This window comes from Pseudochaenichthys georgianus, chromosome 19, assembly GCF_902827115.2.
Source record: "Pseudochaenichthys georgianus chromosome 19, fPseGeo1.2, whole genome shotgun sequence".
Lineage (NCBI taxonomy): Eukaryota > Metazoa > Chordata > Actinopteri > Perciformes > Channichthyidae > Pseudochaenichthys > Pseudochaenichthys georgianus.
The window spans coordinates 23,798,219-23,819,197 of record NC_047521.1 but is presented as its reverse complement, the minus strand read 5'-3'; the positions used below and the strand labels follow the sequence as shown (position 1 = coordinate 23,819,197).

General features: G+C 40.3%; 2 protein-coding genes across 2 annotated transcripts; both read right to left on the bottom strand.

The window, feature by feature from the left end:
• Positions 1–1,598: 1,598 nt before the first annotated feature.
• LOC117464984 (transmembrane protein 235-like) lies at positions 1,599–15,863 on the bottom strand. The gene is given in 5 exon segments (XM_034107804.2): positions 1,599–2,811; positions 2,813–2,889; positions 14,610–14,747; positions 15,266–15,343; positions 15,540–15,863. Coding segments are annotated over 5 exon segments (666 nt in total). The 5' UTR covers positions 15,718–15,863; the 3' UTR covers positions 1,599–2,616.
• Positions 15,864–16,849: 986 nt separating this feature from the next.
• Positions 16,850–17,578, bottom strand: LOC117464985 (baculoviral IAP repeat-containing protein 5-like). Its single transcript, XM_034107805.1, is given in 4 exon segments — positions 16,850–17,063; positions 17,065–17,096; positions 17,224–17,341; positions 17,434–17,578. Coding segments are annotated over 4 exon segments (315 nt in total). The 5' UTR covers positions 17,544–17,578; the 3' UTR covers positions 16,850–17,008.
• Positions 17,579–20,979: the final 3,401 nt, after the last annotated feature.

The window sequence follows — 20,979 nt, the reverse complement described above, 5'->3', positions numbered from 1 at the left end:
AGGAGAGTTATTGCCACTCACGCACTGAAGTCGGTGCGGTGTGTTCCCGTGCGACACATGGCCAAAACGCAGGAGAACACGGCCAGGCAACAGCCGACTTCAGCGTCGGCTAGTCCTCTGGTGACTGCTTGGTGTGTCAGGGCCTTAAGTGCTGTACGCACTTTCCTCGCTGGTACGCAATGTTTGGTGAATCGGAAAATGTCGGGACATTTCTGTACCTATTTTTTGGATTTCTACTACGTAAGCAACCTTGCCACGTGAATCCTACGCACGGCGTTATAAATGAGGCCCCAGAACACAATATTTGTACCTATACCTCAAGTATGTTATTGTTGGGTTGGTTATTGATGCTTTCACAAAACAATTACACAATCAGAAAATTGATGGTCACCTGTAAAAGGAAAAGTAGATAAAGGCATATAATATTAGGCTAATTTCAGAAAATTACATAATTTTACTTCACTGTAATGCAGCCTTTTAAACAAGGAAAACACACTAACATTTAAATATCCAAAATCTAAGATGATATCCAGTTCCATATCACGCTGCAAGAAAACGAGCTGGTCTCTATGATTTTGCTCTTCTTTAGTATTATTATTCTAGTAACACAGCTTTGTTCTTATTTTAGTGAATGTATTATTCACCTTGTTGAGCATCTCCTGTTGTTTAAACACTGTATCAAGAAATGACTGAAGCTACCATTAGTTTGTTTTATACTTGTGTTAATGTCGTCATCATTTCTGTATAAATGAAAAGCCTGTCTGACATTTTCTAGAAGCACTGTGATGCTTTTGAATGAGCATGGAAGATCTCATTCCATTAAAGATGAATCTTTTGAAAACTGTCTCATCAACTTGTTTTAGAAAACCATATTCCTGATATTATTTACAATCTTGAAAAAGTACATATTTAGATGGCTGCAGTTGAAGGGACCCTCTTATGCTAATATTCAGCTTCATATCAGTATGTAGTGTCTCTACTGTGACATGTCTCAATGCTTTAATGTTGGAAAAGCTTTTTATTTGTCTGCTGCAGCACCTCTTTTCACCCTCTGTCTGAAACCAGAGCCCAGTCTGCTCTGATTGGTTAGCTGGCCCGGCTTTGTTGTGATTGGTCAACCACTTAGAGATGTCCCGCCCCTTAGCGTACATTGTGTTGGAGCACTAGCCAATAGAAGCTAGCCAATAACCCTAACCCTATGTTTGAAGTAAACAAAGGAGTCCATTGGAGGAATTTCTGGCTGGAACTTAGGGATTGTAGCCTTTGCAGACCATTTACATGCACACAAACCTTTATGACACACTACAGGAAAGGGAAACCCCCCCAAAAAAATGATAGGGCCCCTTTAAGAAGCTTGAGGAATCAGAGATACGTTCAGCTTATAGTTTATTGGAAAACCAACATATAGCTTCTGTTTACACTGCGATGTCTTGGTGCTTGTTTCTCCTTGACTACAGCCGAATGCTTTAATCCGATGACTACATTGAGGCCGTTTCTCAATGTCGAGTATCTGCTGCAGAGCCACTATTTCAAGTATACTTCGTCATCGAGTGGCGCCGATTGCTGGGCATTTAACATGCATTTAAACAGTCCTTCGGCACCACTCGATGACGTAGTATACTTGAAATAGTGGCTCTGCAGCAGGTGTACTCGACATTGAGAAACGGCCAGTATCTTCAGTTTTCTGCACACATCTCCTCTCACGCCCACTTTCCATCCTTTGTGAGGACCGAAAGGATGTTTACGTTGCCTTAGAAACGTCTGGGGAAAGTGTTTTCTGAAAGGATCCGATACGAGTGACAGCAACAGGAATCCAGTCTTCCTCTCTGCTCAGTGCTCATAGTAAAACAACAAAACTACCTTTGGCCTTCGAGTCAAATCCCACAGTCACAAGTGCTGCTTGCACACAAGGAAATAATGTAACAATTGAGACGGATACAATTATTCTTAAAAAAGTAACGAAAGAAAAACACCGTAGATACAGACAATGTTCAATCCCAAAGTACTGAATAAACAGTATACACTTTAAATGATCAATCGGCTCAAAATACAGACAATAAGTAACCGCACAACAGTAACATTTTTAACCAGCAGGCACGGTGAACAAAAATGGATACATATTTTTAGTAGAAAAAAGTAAAATGTGAATATATAGACAACACAGGTTTGGCATTTCTAACACTTGAAACCTTCAAAGACAGAGTGGATGTGTGTCGAAACGTAGACTCTGAGATCCCCAGTTAATTTGGCACAGATTGAATGTGTGACAATAAGCATGGGTTGGAACAAGTGTATTAGAAGTTATTCCTTGTTATATGTTTGACTATAGTTACTCCATAGACGTGCATCTTTTTACTGTTGATTTGTATAAGTTTGTTGTTTATTTTAAATGTTTTCTCTACTCCTGTAAAAGGCAAAATAGAACAATATATTTTCCCTGTACAGTTATCTTTCGACTTCTTAAAATCAGACCACAAGAGGGCGCCATTTATCACATTTAAAGCCGATTTGAGGACATTAACCTTATAAAATACTCTCTTTAACAGTCAGACACCTCTTCAGTTGAACATGAGTGTTCCTTTAAAGCTTCTCGTTAATAACCTTAAGAGCCACATGTCAGTAACCCATCAGTCCAGTTTTCCCTCCTGGAGGTGTTGGAGTCAGGCTCTGGGGACTCCTGCACTGCTGCTTGGCCCTCCTGGCAGCCAGCAGCAGCAGGACCCCGGTGAGCAGCTCCAGGCCGTAGGAGAGCCAGGCCAGACCCAGAGACCAGCCGAAGGAGGTGTGGACGTGGGCCAGACCCTCCGCCCCCCACCAGCCTCTCCGTCTCCGCCAGAGCCTGGTAGGAGTAGATCATGTAGAGGCTCACTCCACACAGGGTCATCAGACCTGCACAGAGACACACATTCAAAACAAACCAGACGTAAAGGGCACCTATTATGCAAAGTCCACTTCTTCATGTCTCTTCTACATCAACATGTGTCCCCTCTTCTTCATGTCTCTTCTACATCAACATGTGTCCCCTCTTCTCCATGTCTCTTCTTACATCAACATGTGTCCCCTCTTCTTCATGTCTCTTCCTACATCAACATGTGTCCCCTCTTCTTCACGTCTCTTCTACATGTCTCTTCTACATCAACATGTGTCCCCTCTTCTTCATGTCTCTTCTACATCAACATGTGTCCCCTCTTCTTCATGTCTCTTCTACATCAACATGTGTCCCCTCTTCTCCATGTCTCTTCTACATCAAACATGTGTCCCCTCTTCTTCATGTCTCTTCTACATCAACATGTGTCCCCTCTTCTTCATGTCTCTTCTACATCAACATGTGTCCCCTCTTCTCCATGTCTCTTCTACATCAACATGTGTCCCCTCTTCTCCATGTCTCTTCTACATCAACATGTGTCCTCTCTTCTCCATGTCTCTTCTACATCAACATGTGTCCCCTCTTCTTCATGTCTCTTCTACATCAACATGTCTCCCCTCTTCTTCATGTCTCTTCTACATCAACATGTGTCCCCTCTTCTCATGTCTCTTCCTACATCAACATGTGTCCCCTCTTCTTCATGTCTCTTCTACATCAACATGTGTCCCTCTTCTTCATGTCTCTTCTACATCAACATGTGTTCCCTCTTCTTCATGTCTCTTCTACATCAACATGTGTCCCCTCTTCTTCATGTCTCTTCTACATCAACATGTGTCCCCTCTTCTTCATGTCTCTTCTACATCAACATGTGTCCCCTCTTCTTCATGTCTCTTCTACATCAACATGTGTCCCCTCTTCTTCATGTCTCTTCTACATCAACATGTGTCCCCTCTTCTTCATGTCTCTTCTACATCAACATGTGTCCCCTCTTCCTCATCACATGTGTCCCTCTTCTTCATGTCTCTTCTACATCAACATGTGTCCCCTCTTCTTCATGTCTCTTCTACATCAACATGTGTCCCCTCTTCTTCATGTCTCTTCTACATCAACATGTATCCCCTCTTCTTCATGTCTCTTCTACATCAACATGTGTCCCCCTCTTCTTCATGTCTCTTCTACATCAACATGTGTCCCCTCTTCTTCATGTCTCTTCTACATCAACATGTGTCCCCTCTTCTTCATGTCTCTTCTACATCAACATGTGTCCCCTCTTCTTCACATCTCTTCTACATCAACATGTGTTCCCTCTTCTTCATGTCTCTTCTACATCAACATGTGTCCCCTCTTCTTCATGTCTCTTCTACATCAACATGTGTCCCCTCTTCTTCACATCTCTTCTACATCAACATGTGTTCCCTCTTCTTCATGTCTCTTCTACATCAACATGTGTCCCCTCTTCTTCCTGTCTCTTCTACATCAGCATGTGTCCCCTCTGTGGAAAGAGACTCTGAAAGTTTCAGGAAAAAAGATTCTCTCTCTTTTTGTCCTGATCCATTTCTATAAAAACCTGTTTGAAAATAAGCCGATTTTGGCCACGTTATGATGTCATAACGATGTGTTGTCTTGTGTAACCATTAGCCAATCAGCAACCAAGGTAACCCCCCCCCCCCCCCCCTTATCACCTGAATCTCCTCCTAGAGCACCATTGAGTTCTTTCTAACCAGATCTCTCTCAGAGGGGCGTGGGAAGGGGCTCCTTATTTTCATCTAAAGTAACAGACAGAGAATCAGCACTTTGGAAACAGGGCTGAAACAGAGGGGATTATGGGTAATGCTGCAATGATCTGTTTGGTGTTTGGAGCCAAACACTTCAGAGTCATGTTCTGTATATATCTGAGACCTGTAATATATTGATGAAAAACGGTATAATAGGGGACCTTTAAAACTGTGCTGGGTTTTACTACCTAATAATTCTGGCAATTTCTTAATTCTTAATTAAAAAAAGGATGGTTCACCGCAGAAACCACACCTGTAATGCTTTCTCATCAATCTAGATTGTTTTAGTGTGAGTTACCCAATGGTAACGATATTGGCTTTTGGATGTCTGCCTTGTGTTGAATATAATGGAACTCGATGGTGCTCAGCTTGAGGTGCATTTGAAAAAAACTCAACAGAAATGTCTGTGTCCAGAAACCATGACACTGTTACTCAAGACAATCCACAGACCTTGTTGTGAGCAGTTACGTGTAAGAACTATTTTCTGTCCACAGGACTACACCTGCCAACTGCGCAGAAGGAGAGAGAAGGCGGATTTAAACGGGTGTTTTTGTAATATTGTTGGGTGAAACAGATATCAACAAGGTCCGTGGATTACCTTTAGTAACATAATAAAGATTGCTTGAAAGAGACATTGCTGCTAAATGTTGTTTGTTGGCGCTTTTAGCACCAACTTCCATCGTTTCCATTATCTTCCATACACTTCTCGGCCTTTCCTCCAGCTCACAGCGACTGACACCCTGATGACACCCTGATGACACCCTGATGGTCAGAGGGAGAATATCAATTTTTGATTTGGGGGTAAACTGTCCCTTTAAGGCAATGTTCAAGCTGGCATTGTACTCCAGCAAATTATAAAGCGGATATTTGTACCAGTCAGAGCTGCGTGCTGAGAGCTTATCAATTAAACCCACAATAACATGCTGCCATTAGCTTCCCAAAATCTCATTTTGTGACAGACAGGAAATATAATGACGTTCGTGCTGACTGCTTACTCAACATCCTGCTCATCAGAGACTTGATTCAGACACGCACAAAGCCATACTGTCCTCACCACTTTCATAGTGTTGCTATTGGAAACCCCATTTTAACGACTTGCTACTGGTTTTAAGGGGATGCAAGTGGAGCGCAGAGGCTACCCAGGGTGGGACTAATAATCCTTTTATTACGATTACACCCCAAGGTGCTTCTAGCTCGGAGAACAAGGAGGAAGCTGCATCTGAGGTCTCATTTCTATGCAGAGAAACACAGGGACAGAAACTGCCTCACGTTGTACAGACGCACATCTAAAAGGGATAAGCCATTTGTGGAAGATGTTATCAGAAAACATTTTGGTAATTGATTGAAAGATTGTGAAGATTTTGTATCTTTGTATTTTTATCCTTGATTTTCAATCGTTTTCTGACTGTTTTTACTTTGCTCGATGTATCCGTCTGCCTGTCTACTTCTTTGGTCCAGGCTATTAAACCATTACAAATATTGGATGGATTGACATGACATTTTAAATTAGACATTCATGTTCTCCAGAGGATAAATCCTTCGTACTTCGGTCATCCCCTCACTTTCAATGCAAGAGGCATGCATGTGGGTTCAAAGTGAAATACATCAACAAGTATTACATGGATTGAAATGACATTTTGTTGCATGTCAACATTAATGTACCTTTTGGAGGTGTCCCTCTCTTTTCCTCTAATATCATCATCAGGTCAACATCTTTAGTTGTTCAATTCTTGAAATGATGTTGAATATTAACCCATACAAAGAATAAATTAATGTACTTTTCTTTTAATGTTTATTTTATTAGCTTTTCTTTTTTAATGCTTAATGTCTTTCATTTTTTGTAAAGCACTTTGAATTGCCTTGTGTTGAAAAGTGCTATATAAATAGCCTTGCCTTGCCTTGCCTTGCCTAGCCTAGCCTAGCCTTGCCTTGCCTAGCCTTGCCTTGCCTTGCCTAGCCTTGCCTTGCCTTGCCTTGCCTAGCCTTGCCTAGCCTAGCCTATCTTTGCCTTGCCTTGCCTTGCCTAGCCTTGCCTTGCCTAGCCTAGCCTAGCCTTGACTTGCCTTGCCTAGCCTTGCCTTGCCTTGCCTTGCCTTGCCTTGCCTTGCCTTGCCTTGCCTTGCCTTGCCTAGCCTTGCCTTGCCTAGCCTAGCCTTGCCTTGCCTTGCCTTGCCTAGCCTAGCCTTGCCTAGCCTTGCCTAGCCTTACTTATGCTTTTGTGTTTATTGTATTTTTGTAACTCTGGCACAATTTCCTTCGGGATGAATACAATCTTATCTTATCTTACTCTGTGTATAGTGGCTATTAGCAAAAGTTAGCTTTACAGAGACAATAGACGGCATGATAACAGAAACGTGTGCTGTTTAGCTACACAACATGACATCACATCCTGTTCTGGTTTGAACATGACTTGGTAAATGTTCTCATTTCCAGAGGGAACCTCAACTTCCTCAGAATATGAATTGAGAGGAAGAGGAAGTGGAGAGGAGGCAGAGGAACGGCCCTGCAGGGAGTCAGGCAAATACCCATCAGGCTGTTTAATGCTTGGAGAGGAAAGAAGCTGCAACATTAGAACAACGCAATTAAAAGATCATTTAAATGTTATATTTATACACATTTATGTGTGTATACTGTGGGGAGTTACAGCTAACAGGGAAACATTTTTTAAGGGGAAAAGAGGTACACCATTATCGTTCAGTGCCAGCTGTTCATTCTGAAATACTGTCACTATTCAAGGAGGTCAGATTTAGAGAAGCATTTACAGATAAATGAAAGGCTTTCTTCATTCTTTTTAAATGCAGTAAGTTGACACCTGGTTTGTTAAAGGGGCCCTATCATGTTTTAAGGGGTGTTCCCTTTCCTGTAGTGTGTTATTTAGGTTTGTGTGCATGTAAATGGTCTGCAAAGGCTAAAATCCCAAAGCTCAACATGAACATTAAAGAATGGAAACCAAATACAAATATGAACCTGAAAGTGAGCATGATAGGGCCCTTTAAACAACTATGTGTTTTTACAGGTAATTAGTCATTTTAAGGGAATACAAATAACTCTTCCAACCCTACATCCTGCCTGATGGAACCCTCGGTAAACACTCAGGTATTCCATTTTTATATAATTTAATTGATTATTTTATTTAACCTCCGGGTTAGGGTTAACTCTAACTGAATTTACTCTGACACAGCAACATCTATTATGATTCTGACACTTCTACAGCCAACTCACAGGTGAATCATTGCTTTAATAAAAAAGATTATTCATGTACCCCTTTTAGTTGTGAAGATATACTCATTCATTCTGGGCATGTCCTTTTCGAGCCTGAGGGTTAGGGCCCAGGACTTAAGAGGTTAAGAGCCGAAGGGTGAAAAACAAACAAAGTCACTTTACGACGACACCAGAAAACAAAGAAACACCCGTCTCGAAGCTGGGATATTTTAAAAGTCGGACAATCAACAAGTTCACGAGTCAAGCCCAATCTAATTAAAGTCTTTATTCCCTTCCACACATCGCCATGTGCTGCTCATTACAGTGAGAATATAAAGGGTCTTTTTAAGTGTCAGCCATCACAAGGTCTTCTTTATCGAGGTCATAAGGGAAGAGCGCAGGCACTTTGTGTATGTGCTCACCAATAACCCGATTACTGTAAATACCCAGGTTAATATAATGTTAATATAATAGTGTTAACGTGCTTAACGGTAATCTAACTCTCACACATTTATATCATTGGTTTCTAGGTTAAATAATGATCAAGTTGGGTGTGTGGTAGCGAGCAGCAGCGGTTCCCAAACCTTTCTATCATTGAGTAAACAGACTAATGGCGCTTTTCCACTGCAGGGCCTCGCTCGGCTTAGTACGGTATGGCTAGCCTCGTTAGGCCAGGCTCACTTTATGCTGCGTTTCCATACAGTTTAGGAACTGGGGTAGTTACTATAGTAACGCAGTGTAGGCGGAGCCGTGATGTCATTTTCAATGTGAAACACAAAACCAACATCAGCCGTTAGCTCTTAGCCCTCAGAGCTCACAGCTCCTCGTATCTGTTCAGAAACTAGACAAAAGTTAAACAAGTCCAAACCACAGACTGCCTGTGTCATGGCGAATACAGTCGCTGCTTTATTTATGGCTGTAGGTCGTTGTTGTGAGTGTGGACGGTCGGAGCATATACTGCGTTAGCTTAGCCGATCTCCATTCAGAAAACACGCATTTTAAAGGTTGTTCGCCTGCCGTCTGTCTGAAGACTTGTCAAAGCATTAATTCATGGTTTTTACTAACCGGTATCAGTATGTTGTTACTTCGGCATCATTTTGAAACGTGTATTACAATTAAATCACGGTCAAATATGTTCATTTTGTTGTAGTTGCCAGCGATTCTCTCACTAGTTTAGCACACTCAGCCCGACTCAGCCCGGTTGTTGGCCCGGAAAGAACCTCGATTTTGGAGAGCCAGAAAAACTGTGAAAAAGTACCCGCTAGCCGGAACTACGCCTAGTGGAAACGCAACCAAAAACGGGCCGGCGTGGAAATGTAGTGGAAATGCGCCATAAGTGACATATATTATGGAGATTTCATATTATATTTAATGTATTACAATAACAGTGGCAACTAATACAGAACAAATATTGAATGCGATAAACAACAAGGGTTTTGGACGAGTTTTAAAGCAGCATTTACTATGATTATAAAGTCACAGATCAGTTTTCTTATTATTTTATGGATTTTTTAATAATAATATTAATAATAAACTTTATTTATATAGCACCTTTCATGCAAGATTAATCCCAGAGTGCTTTTCAGATACACAATAAAGATGGAGAAACACAATTGAACCCAGTTATAAACAAACAGAAAGAGTTATATCACAGAAGCATAAAACATGAACAGTAATACCAATTAAATAAATTCCCTCTGTATTGTTTTTTAAAGCATCGTTTGACATAATTAACATTTTCTTCTCCTTTATGCGTGGCTATTTCACTTCTGTGGTTGTTTTGACTGCTAATTTATGGTATTATTATATATTTCTAATGAAGGACAGGGCTTGTTGAAAAGCAGCTTTCGTTAAGGTCTTCCTCGGTGGTCTTATCCAGCATGAGATTTAACAAAACTATCTATATTATATATTTCTTTAAATTAAAATCCAAACATCAAAGTAACATTTAATTGGGTTTTTCTTATTTTATGAATGGGATAAGGAAGCAACAGGTAAAAAGAAATACTGTCAATAACTACAAACTATGGTTCTCTTTTTTCATTCATGTTTTCACTTCATGGCACGGACTCAAAACACACCTCGTTTGTAATTAGGCAACATTTGGAAGATGAGTTCTAACATATTTGACCAGCTCTATTTACTTAATTTCTCCAATCTGACAAGGACCCTGATTTACATTTTATAACCAGATCAGATTCATTATTCTTAAATGGACTGTACTTGTATAGCGCTTTATCCAGTCTTTACGAACCCTCAAAGCGCTTTACATACCACATGTCACCCTCCCATTCACAACCATTCACACAGAGCAGTGTACCTTACTCTAGGAACTAACATTCACACACCGTTGGCCATCGGGAGCAACTCAGGGTTAAGTATCTTGCCCAAGGATACATCGACATGTTGGCTGCACGGGCTGGGATCGAACCTTCTGGTTGAAAGACGACCGCACTCCCTCGCAGCCACAGTCACCCTTAAAGGGTTTGTTTAGCTCCAAGTAGCATGTTCTCTCAGCTCTTTTAAATGTGTCTGAATGGATGCTGGTTTTCTGCGCTGTATCTCAAACACCTCGTGAATATTTCCAATCATGAAAGATGTTACGTCGTGCAGTGCAGATCATTTGAGGTTTTTGACATGTGCAGCAGTTACAAACGGCATCAGCCAAACGACTCTCTGCACCCGCACTGCGAGGGGGACCCAAGTTCCCATCAGCAGAAACACGTGGGTTTGCTATCCTGGCTCCAAAATGGTGGAATGAGCTCCCATTGAAATCAGGACAGCAGAAAGCTTACACACCTTCCGGCGCAGACTGAAAACTCATCTCTTTCGACTCCACTTCGAGCAATAGAACTATTAACAAAGCACTTATATACTAATTAAGGACTGGCTTATCTAAAGCCAGTTAAGTAGCACTTGAAATGTTTGGCTCTATGAAACCTGATGTACTTTATGATTCTGTTTTCTCCAAGTTTGTGTCTTCCTGGTCTAATGTACTTATCATAAGTCGCCTTGGATAAAAGCGTCAGCTAAATGCAATGTAATGTAACAGAGAATCTGATGTATGAAGAGACAGCTTTTTATAGATCTGCATCTCAACAGTTTCTGTGTTCCTGGCTTTCAAATGAGAGGAGAAAAGCACAGGATCAATAAAGACAATGTATTTGAAAAATGCTTTAATATTCTCTTTACATTTTCTGTTGCTTATTTCACGTGTGAGAGCGTTGCATCAATTTAAAAAAAGAAATGTGATAGTGATTTTAACCACATGGCCAACCTTTTTTAATGGACACATTTTAAGAGATTTAAACTTAGTATTTCCCTTGTTGTTAAGTTGAAATCAGAGCAAATATTCCATAACCTGAGTGTATGTTCCAGCATGTGCAGTCCATGTAAAGATGGCATGATTTAAAATGCACCAATCATGCTATTTTTAGGCAATAGCATAGGTCTAGATATATACAATTATATAAAAAACATGTCTATGAAGTTTTTTTTATCAAAATACCAAACAGATCACCCGTTCTAGCCACGCCTCATATCCCTCTATTTCACTTCCTGATTCAAAAGTGCAGATTTTAAGTATAAAGCTTTAAAAATAAAATAATTGATACAAAATAAAAAGGAGGGGGCTGAGCTCATGCGGGACCCGGCAGCTACCGTCTAAACTAAATGCTGCCGTGATGAAACGCCATATCATGGATTATCAAGGATCTGAAACAGTCTGGAGCTCAAAGGTTTTCTCTCTTGCCGGTTATACCACAAGGTGAGTTCCTTTACTTCCTGCTTCTTCACACACATGCTCTCCAGTACAGGTTAGCTCTGAGTGTTAGCGATGCTAATGTAAACACCGACCATATTACGTCCAAAACAGTCGGAAATTGTTTCTGATGGGGCCGTGGGTGTAAAGCCAGCCTACATTTCAGATATTACGTCATATCGGACGCAAATCTGGATCAGCTCCGTTGTAGCCCCGTTTTTAGAGATTTGGGTACGGAGGAAAAGAGAGAGGGTTTTATTTTCTGACGCTGCGTGAGTTCCCCGACACACCGGGGACACATCGCTATGTTTCAAAAAGTGCATTTTGCATGATAGGTCCCCTTTAATATACAGAACATTAGAGAGACACACATTTTGATTGCCATTTTTTCTGATGCAAATCTACTTTGCCACATCTAAGAAAATTATGTTTAATTAAGTTGAATTAATTAGATAGATAGAATCGGAGGGATGACATGCACCCTCTTTAATGGTCACACATGCAGAGCACACACAGTGAAATGTGTTCTCTGCTTTTAACCCATCCTAGTACCAGGAGTCTAGCAATAGGAGCAGTGGGCAATTGTATGCACTTTGGGAGCAAAATTAAGAAGTAAGAGAAAAGGAAAAGTGTGTGCTCTTCTTACCCATTTCTGATTAATGATGGTGTGCTCATAATCCAATATAGCTAAACACACAAGTTGTACATATAAACAAGGTTACTTTGCTGTAAGCGGGGCCAAAGTTAACAGGGATTTTTTTCAGTAATGTAATTTAATAAGTTGCAACTAAGTTACTGAAACAAATGTTAAGAAATAAAATAAAAACAACGTTTGGCTGCATAAATAATGCATGTATTACCCCAATCTTCTTTTAAAGTTCTGTATCATGGGCCAAAGCTAAAACACCATGTTAATTGTAACAAAGTCATGAAACAAACTCTGTTACTAAATAAAACATCAATAATGGTATTTTATGTTGCTTTTTTTACTTTATACTGAACTCAAAATGTTCAAATCTACATTAAATGTTCCCCTCTTATTGAATGAACAGCCACTGGCTGTGAGAGCATGGCGTTGTTTTTATGTATTTATTTCCTTTACACATCGTGTGTCCATGTATTTCCAATGTGGAAAGAATGTTGGGACTTCCTTTGAAAATGAAAATGAGATTACAGCCACAGGCTAGATAATTAATGTGAAACACAGTCACTGTTCTGATTGAACATGCAGGGCCGTCATGAAACTGTGTATAGATATAGAAAACATAGAAAATAAAGACCTCTGTTACATCTCTCCACAGACCAATAACATCTCTCCTAACCCATACGAGGAGTGAAGGAAGGCTTCTAACAGCAACAAGACACACACACACACACACACACACACACACACACACACACACACACACACACACACACACACACACACACACACACACACACACACACACACACACACACACACACACACACACACACACACACACACACACACACACACACACACACACACACACACACACACACACACACACCCTCGGTTTCACACGGCAGTGCACATAACGTGTTCCCGTCTGCACAAATTAACCATCATGGCTTGCTCTAATGCCAACTCCAGCCTTACATAGTCCAACAGACCCTGCACGGCGTTCTAGTTCTTCTATAAAAACCAACAGTGAGTTAAATACCGAATAAAACACACCGCATTGATCGTGACCGAGTTCTAATCTCACCAAAAAAACAAGCATAAATACATATTTTCGGAGTATTCTGCCTCTGTTCTTCTTACAAAGGGACTTAAATATTACATATACGCGTCATTATCTATTATTTAACTGTGTTGCAGTTAAACTATGCTTTGATTGAAATGTTTTTTGGCATGAAAAAGCCCAAATAAGGATAGTTGTTCAAACCCTTATTGCACTGAGTACTTCTCATGCACTGGTCTCATTGTCACACTGCATGTATGTCAGGAAAATGCCGTGATGGAAAAGGTGTGAGAGCGTTGCACAGAAACACTTCCGAGGTATCGTGTTCCCTGCGCCGTTTGAGTGCAAAGATCATTAACAACGTGTGTCGCGACAATTGTCTCCTTTATACCGGCACGTAATGGCTGCGGCTTTATTTAACGCTGAGGTAAATGATCCAAAGCAGAATGACTCTCTTTCTTGCAATTAATGTGATATATTGTGTCGTTTTTATTAACACCATCTCTTCCACAATGTGTCATTTCAATAGTTGGGCCATATAAAAGCAGCACTGTCTTCCAGATAAAAAGAAAACCCCAGGCGCAGTATTTGTGAGAGAGCTTTGTCCATACTGTTCACATGGGGGACTTCCTACCCTGGCTTCTGAAGCGCTTTGATGTCGTGGCAGTAGTAATAGTAGCTGTGATTCATCTCGAGTGTAAAGCCGTGCTGTTTTTTATCTAATTGCTCCATCTGGAATTGATGACAATATATCTCAGCGGGTGCACGAAACACATCTGCAGATTTGGGAGCCAGTCATGGAAGAAGTAGATCTAGATAGTGCAATTAGAAATATTAAATTGTAAAAAAAACCTCCATTACAAGTATAGTCCAGGATTCATAGTCTGATTAATGTTTGAGTACAAAACTATTGTATTTAAATACACTTAAGTAACAAAAATAAGAGCATTTGTTATGCATTATGACTCATTACAGCGTCATCTATACTACTGGAATATGACTATTGATGCTTTATGTTCATCAATGCTTGTAAATGTGAAGCTAATTTGAATGACTATACTGCTGCTGGATGTCCTACCCTATAATAACGTCACTGTTGATTTACATTCTGTGTTAGCTCAAAACTAAATCTGTGAAGTAACTAAAGCTGTCAGATAAATGTGGTGGAGTCCTAAGTACAATATTAGCTTCCAAAATGTAGTGGAGTAGAAGTATTAAGAAGCATAACATGGAAAATACTTAAGTAAATGTAAGTACAGTCCTTGAGTAAGTGTGGAGGAAACTGGAGCTGGACTCACTGCAGATGAAGAAGTAGGCGGCGGTGCCGGTGAGGAGAAGGGGGCTCCGGGCTAGAGAGCTGACCAGCCCACAGATCGCCCCGAACAGCAGCAGCACCAGGCTGATGGGGAGCACCACCACGATGGCACCGTGCATACCTGCAGACACACACGTGCACACAAACAGGTGTATAATCAAGCATGTGTTGAATTATGCATGTGTGGACAATGCAAGATCCTTATCGGTGATTATTTGAACCACAGGGTTTTATCCAAGATGGAGGCGGTTTGAAGAATTTTGGAAACACACTTTAACTTTTGATATGTTCTACGGGGCCCTAACTAAGTACATATTGCATGCATACGACTGGGACATACAAGTCATCCAATGCACCTTAAAGTTAGATTGTGTTGCTCATATATCAGCTGTGCAAAGGGCTGTGTGTCCGAACAGCCAACATATTAGGACATAATACTTGAGGTGATTATTGGATCCAAGAGATATTGTTGCATTCAAGAAAACATGACAGGATTTCAAATTGGATAGAAGTACAGTACAAGTAGCCTACATACCATGCATCTCTGCCATGTGTTTTTCATTCATTCTTCATTTCAATCTCACTGTGAATGACTTATTAGTGTTTCAATAAGACATTATTCAGATGAAGGACACTCACTCAGCATGTGCAGCTCAGTCTCAGAGTATCTGGACTCGTCAGCTGTGAAAGAGTCAATGGAGTCTACGTTCTTCTCACCTGTAGTCACAATACAAAAGCACCACAGTCATATACATATTGTCCAATTATTTACTCCATCACTAGAAAGCCTGAAACAAATACATTAGAGTCCAACAGAGATAATGAAAATGGTTGTCATTCGATTCTATTTCACCCCCACTCATGCTCCCCAATATAGCAGCACTAATGTCAATAACAAAGAGAGAGTTATTACCTTCGTTGATGCTCCACAGTCCCGAGTGGGAACTCATGTCCTCAAAGTCACTCACATTCATGGGATTCATCTCTATGATGTACCAGTACTGCGTTCCGAGGGAAGTGGCCAGGAAAGCGAAGCTCAGCAGTCCGCAGATCCCGGCTGTGATCACCAGAAAGCCGAGAGTCACCTTCATCCTCCCGCAGGTGAGGATCACTTCACGCGTAAAACGGTTACGGGATTAACTCGCGCGTAACGCAGATGTTCTTTCAGTGTTGATCCAATCTTTGAATCGTCGAAGCGCAATACATCCCCATAATTTAAAAGGTTATCCAAAATGTGTTCTGTCCGGGATAGATCTGCAGGACGGAGATGAACTAACCCCGGACTGAATGATGAAGTGAGAGAGATGCGCGAACAGCGTCTTCTTCTCTGGGAGGGACTTGATTTATCCGGAGGCGCACACGTTTACGCAAGACAATCACAAGGGAATATGTGAGACATTAGTCAGCAGGAAAAAGCTATTCCGTTACACTTACTTATTAGTAACCTAGTCTATGACAATATCATAGTAGTGTAACCTTATGTTCCTATGCTTTCCAATCATGTAATTATAAAGGAAACGTATTTGAAAAAACGTATATTGGCTTGTTAAACGGCATCACTGGACAAATCAAATTCAATGTCATATTTTAACAGTAAATATTACTTAAAATAAAGCCAGACCTTTTTGTTGAGTGTATAGCTTTTCCTCTTGCCAGTGTCACACATGCTCAGACGCACCTATAGGCTCATTTCAGTATTTAACATCAGAATCAAGTTTTTGTGAAAACTTAATTGAACCAGGAATAACCCCCAATGAGATAATACATACATCAGGGTTCATACACTTTGTGAATGACCTTTACCTAATTTTCCATGACCAAAGGCTACCACTGAAAATGGTTTATTTTAACATGGAACAGGAAAATAAGGTCTGGATATGAAACATGTCGTGACTATCTAAAACAAATCCAATAGTAGGCTTACTAGCTTCAACGCGCTAAAGCAACTAAAATCTCTCACCAGCAAAATACCTTGACAGTTAAATGCCATTTTATGTTTCATTATTATACGATACAGTATTTATTATCATTGTAGTATTACTATTTCGTCGATTAGATAAAATATAATTATATTTGATGCAACTTTAGTTACATTTCAATGACTTTTCCAAAACTTTGGGAAAAATATTGTTTTCCAGAACTTTTCCAGGGTCTGGAATTAGCTTTTTGAATTTCCATGACTTTTCCAGGTTTGTAATGACCATAAGAACCCTGATACATAAATGAAGGTAGAAAGAACATGTTTATTGATTAAAAACGACTAAAAAAAAGACTACATAACATATGACAGTTACAAAGAAGACATAAAGGAATCTCGGATATCAATCAAGTCAGTCAGCCAGCTACAACTAATCTTCTCATTCATCTGCATCCGTCATCGTGTCACTCATCCACTATGGCCGTCTTAATGATATCTGCTCGTCTCTGTTGGATGCATTTCAAACTTGGTGATGTCGTTACAGGATTTTATCTTTGAGGGAAGGAAGGAAATACAATTTGGATAAGTAATTGTGTGCAGTTTTTAAAATGCGTAACAAAAAGTAAGGATTAAAGAAAAACAGATCGGAGAAGTACGTTGGCAGTAACATAAAACGTACAATCTGGAACTTGTGCCTCTCTCTCTGTAGTTTGAAGAATTCCTCCACGTTCAGCTCTTCTACTTTCTTCTTCCAGGCGATGAACTGGCAGGCTGCCGAATGAGATTTGTGCTCCTTTCTGGCAACAAAAACAAAAGAGTGATGAGTTAGACTAATATTTCATCCATGGTTCTTCTCTGAGCAGTACGTTTAGTAATGTGATCATCGTACTCTGGGTCATCGTCTGGCTCCCAGCCCTCCAGCTCTTTGAGGCAGAAGAAACACATGGCGATGTCCGGGCAGTTATCTGAAGGAGTGTGTATGAAGCCAGCTTTGGCCATCTGGGGAAACAATGGAAGAGACAGACCACATTCAGGGTATGTGCAGGAATCCTGAAGTCAGATGTCAGACCTTCTTTAAAGACCCTTTCCACACATTTTAAGACCTCATCGTCACTTGGAGTTCTAACCGGTTACCCTTGGCGACACACTTTACCTCACATTGACTATATACAGTATTTATTGTCCTTCCTCCTTATCTTCCAACCATTTGGAGGCAAACTTGCATTTCCCCATAACGATGTTGCTTAGCAACCGGCGTAAACAGACCTTCGCGCGCTATCAAGCAGTGAGCGTGCGATGTCCTGTTCAGATGACGGGATGCCATAAATAAACTACACAGAATCACACTACACACCTCTCAATGATTACATTCAGACAGACTGTAGAATACAACCTCTTTGGACCATTTATATACTTATTGAAAACAAGCTACAAAATGTAATACCTTGGAAAATGCGTTTAATACTTTTTAATAGCCTTCATTTTCACTAAATTGATTTATCAACGTTTAATACTTTGTAAGACCCCGCGGACCCCCTGACATTATAATAAAGGAAAAGCTGTATTTAATGCTGAAATGACGAGTTGATTGCAAAAATAATGGTACTTTTAAAGTAACCATTTAACCTTACTTTAACTCTGATGTTTTTTACTTGCATTTAATAGACTCAATGATTGAAAATATGAGCTATTAATCCACCATTAAATGAATGGTTCGCTAAAGTATTACAAATGTTAGTTGTTGGTTCCAAATGTTTAAATGCAAGGGTTTGTGGCTCTTTGCAGTTGTATACCAATGTAAATGTAGTATATTTGGGTTTAGAAAAGAAACAAACAAGCAAGCTGTGTGAGGATGTCACAAAGGTCCCTGGGAATGGAATCCATTCCTTGAAAACACAACCAGGAAATGACACAATGAAAATAATATTGAGCTGCAGCCCTAGTTAGCTAGGCTATATTAACTCAAATCAGTGGCATCTAGCCAAATGATGTGCCTGCGTTTCAGGGTAAACAGGTATTAAAATCAAATCATGCTTAATTTAACACTTTTCATAGAAAAAGGTAACTCAGAATGCTTCACAAACCAAACAACATAGACCATTTACTTCTATGCTTAAATTAGTACTTAGAAAATAAACTATCCCCAAATTATTGCGACGTTTATTTTGAGCAACAACCACTTGTTTTCCATTTGGCACATTACAGATCTATCCTACATACGTTAAACCTTTGCTTATGCTATGCAAAGGTTTATGCTATTGCAAAACGTTGTGTTAACTCTTAACGTAGCATTACCTTTATAGAACCTTTCTAAGTATTGACAATGCCAACGTTGCTCTAAATTAAAGCAAAGTCAAGAGGGATTATTTATTGTCGGTGAACCTGCAGGTCGATTAAACCCAGGTTATTTAATGTCTTTATTAACATGTGTTTAACTTTAGCAACAGCTAGTTGTTGTTGTGTTAGCTGTTAGCATTGTTAGCAGGATCATTATTCTTAAATGGACTGTACTTGTATAGCGCTTTATCCAGTCTTTACGAACCCTCAAAGCGCTTTACATACCACATGTCACCCTCCCATTCACAACCATTCACACAGAGCAGTGTACCTTACTCTAGGAACTAACATTCACACACCGTTGGCCATCGGGAGCAACTCAGGGTTAAGTATCTTGCCCAAGGATACATCGACATGTTGGCTGCACGGGCTGGGATCGAACCTTCTGGTTGAAAGACGACCGCACTCCCTCGCAGCCACAGTCACCCTTAAAGGGTTTGTTTAGCTCCAAGTAGCATGTTCTCTCAGCTCTTTTAAATGTGTCTGAATGGATGCTGGTTTTCTGCTGTATCTCAAACACCTCGTGAATATTTCCAATCATGAAAGATGTTACTCGTGCAGTGCAGATCATTTGAGGTTTTTGACATGTGCAGCAGTTACAAACGGCATCAGCCAAACGACTCTCTGCACCCGCACTGCGAGGGGACCCAAGTTCCCATCAGCAGAAACACGTGGGTTTGCTATCCTGGCTCCAAAATGGTGGAATGAGCTCCCATTGAAATCAGGACAGCAGAAAGCTTACACACCTTCCGGCGCAGACTGAAAACTCATCTCTTTCGACCCACTTCGAGCAAAGTGAACTATTAACCAAAGCACTTATATACTAATTAAGGACTGCTTATCTAAAGCCAGTTAAGTAGCACTTGAAATGTTTGGCTCTATGAAACCTGATTGTACTTTATGATCTGTTTTTCTCCAAGTTTGTGTCTTTCCTGGTCTAATGTACTTATCATAAGTCGCCTTGGGATAAAAGCGTCAGCTAACATGCAATGTAATGTAACCAGAGGAATCTGATGTATGAGAGAGACAGCTTTTTATAGATCTGCATCTCAACAGTTTCTGTGTTCCTGGCTTTCAATGAGAGGGAGAAAAGCACAGGATCAATAAGACAATGTATTTGAAAAATGCTTTAATATTCTCTTTACATTTTCTGGTTGCTTCATTCACGTGTTGAGAGCGTTTTTTGCATCATTTAAAAAAAAGAAATTGTGATAGTGATTTTTAAACCACATGGCCAACCTTTTTTAATGGACACATTTTAAGAGATTTAAACTTAGTATTTCCCTTGTTGTTAAGTTGAAATCAGAGCAAATATTCCATAACCTGAGTGTATGTTCCAGCATGTGCAGTCCATGTAAAGATGGCATGATTTAAAATGCACCAATCATGCTATTTTTAGGCAATAGCATAGGTCTAGATATATACCAATTATATAAAAAACAGTCTATGAAGTTTTTTTTATCAAAATACCAAAACAGATCACCCGTTCTAGCCACGCCTCATATCCCTCTATTTCACTTCCTGATTCAAAGTGCAGATTTTAAGTATAAAGCTTTAAAAATAAAATAATTGATACAAAATAAAAAGGAGGGGGCTGGAGCTCATGCGGGACCCGGCCAGCTACCGTCTAAACTAAATGCTGGCCGTGATGAAACGCCATATCATGGATTATCAAGGATCTGAAACAGTCTGGAGCTCAAAGGTTTTCTCTCTTGCCGGTATACCACAAGGTGAGTTCCTTTACTTCCTGCTTCTTCACACACATGCTCTCCAGTACAGGTTAGCTCTGAGTGTTAGCGATGCTAATGTAAACACCGACCATATTACGTCCAAAACAGTCGGAAATTGTTTCTGATGGGGCCGTGGGTGTAAAGCCAGCCTACATTTCAGATATTACGTCATATCGGACGCAAATCTGGATCAGCTCCGTTGTAGCCCCGTTTTTAGAGATTTGGGTACGGAGGAAAAGAGAGAGGGTTTTATTTTCTGACGCTGCGTGAGTTCCCCGGACACACCGGGGACACATCGCTATGTTTCAAAAAGTGCATTTTGCATGATAGGTCCCCTTTAATATACAGAACATTAGAGAGACACACAT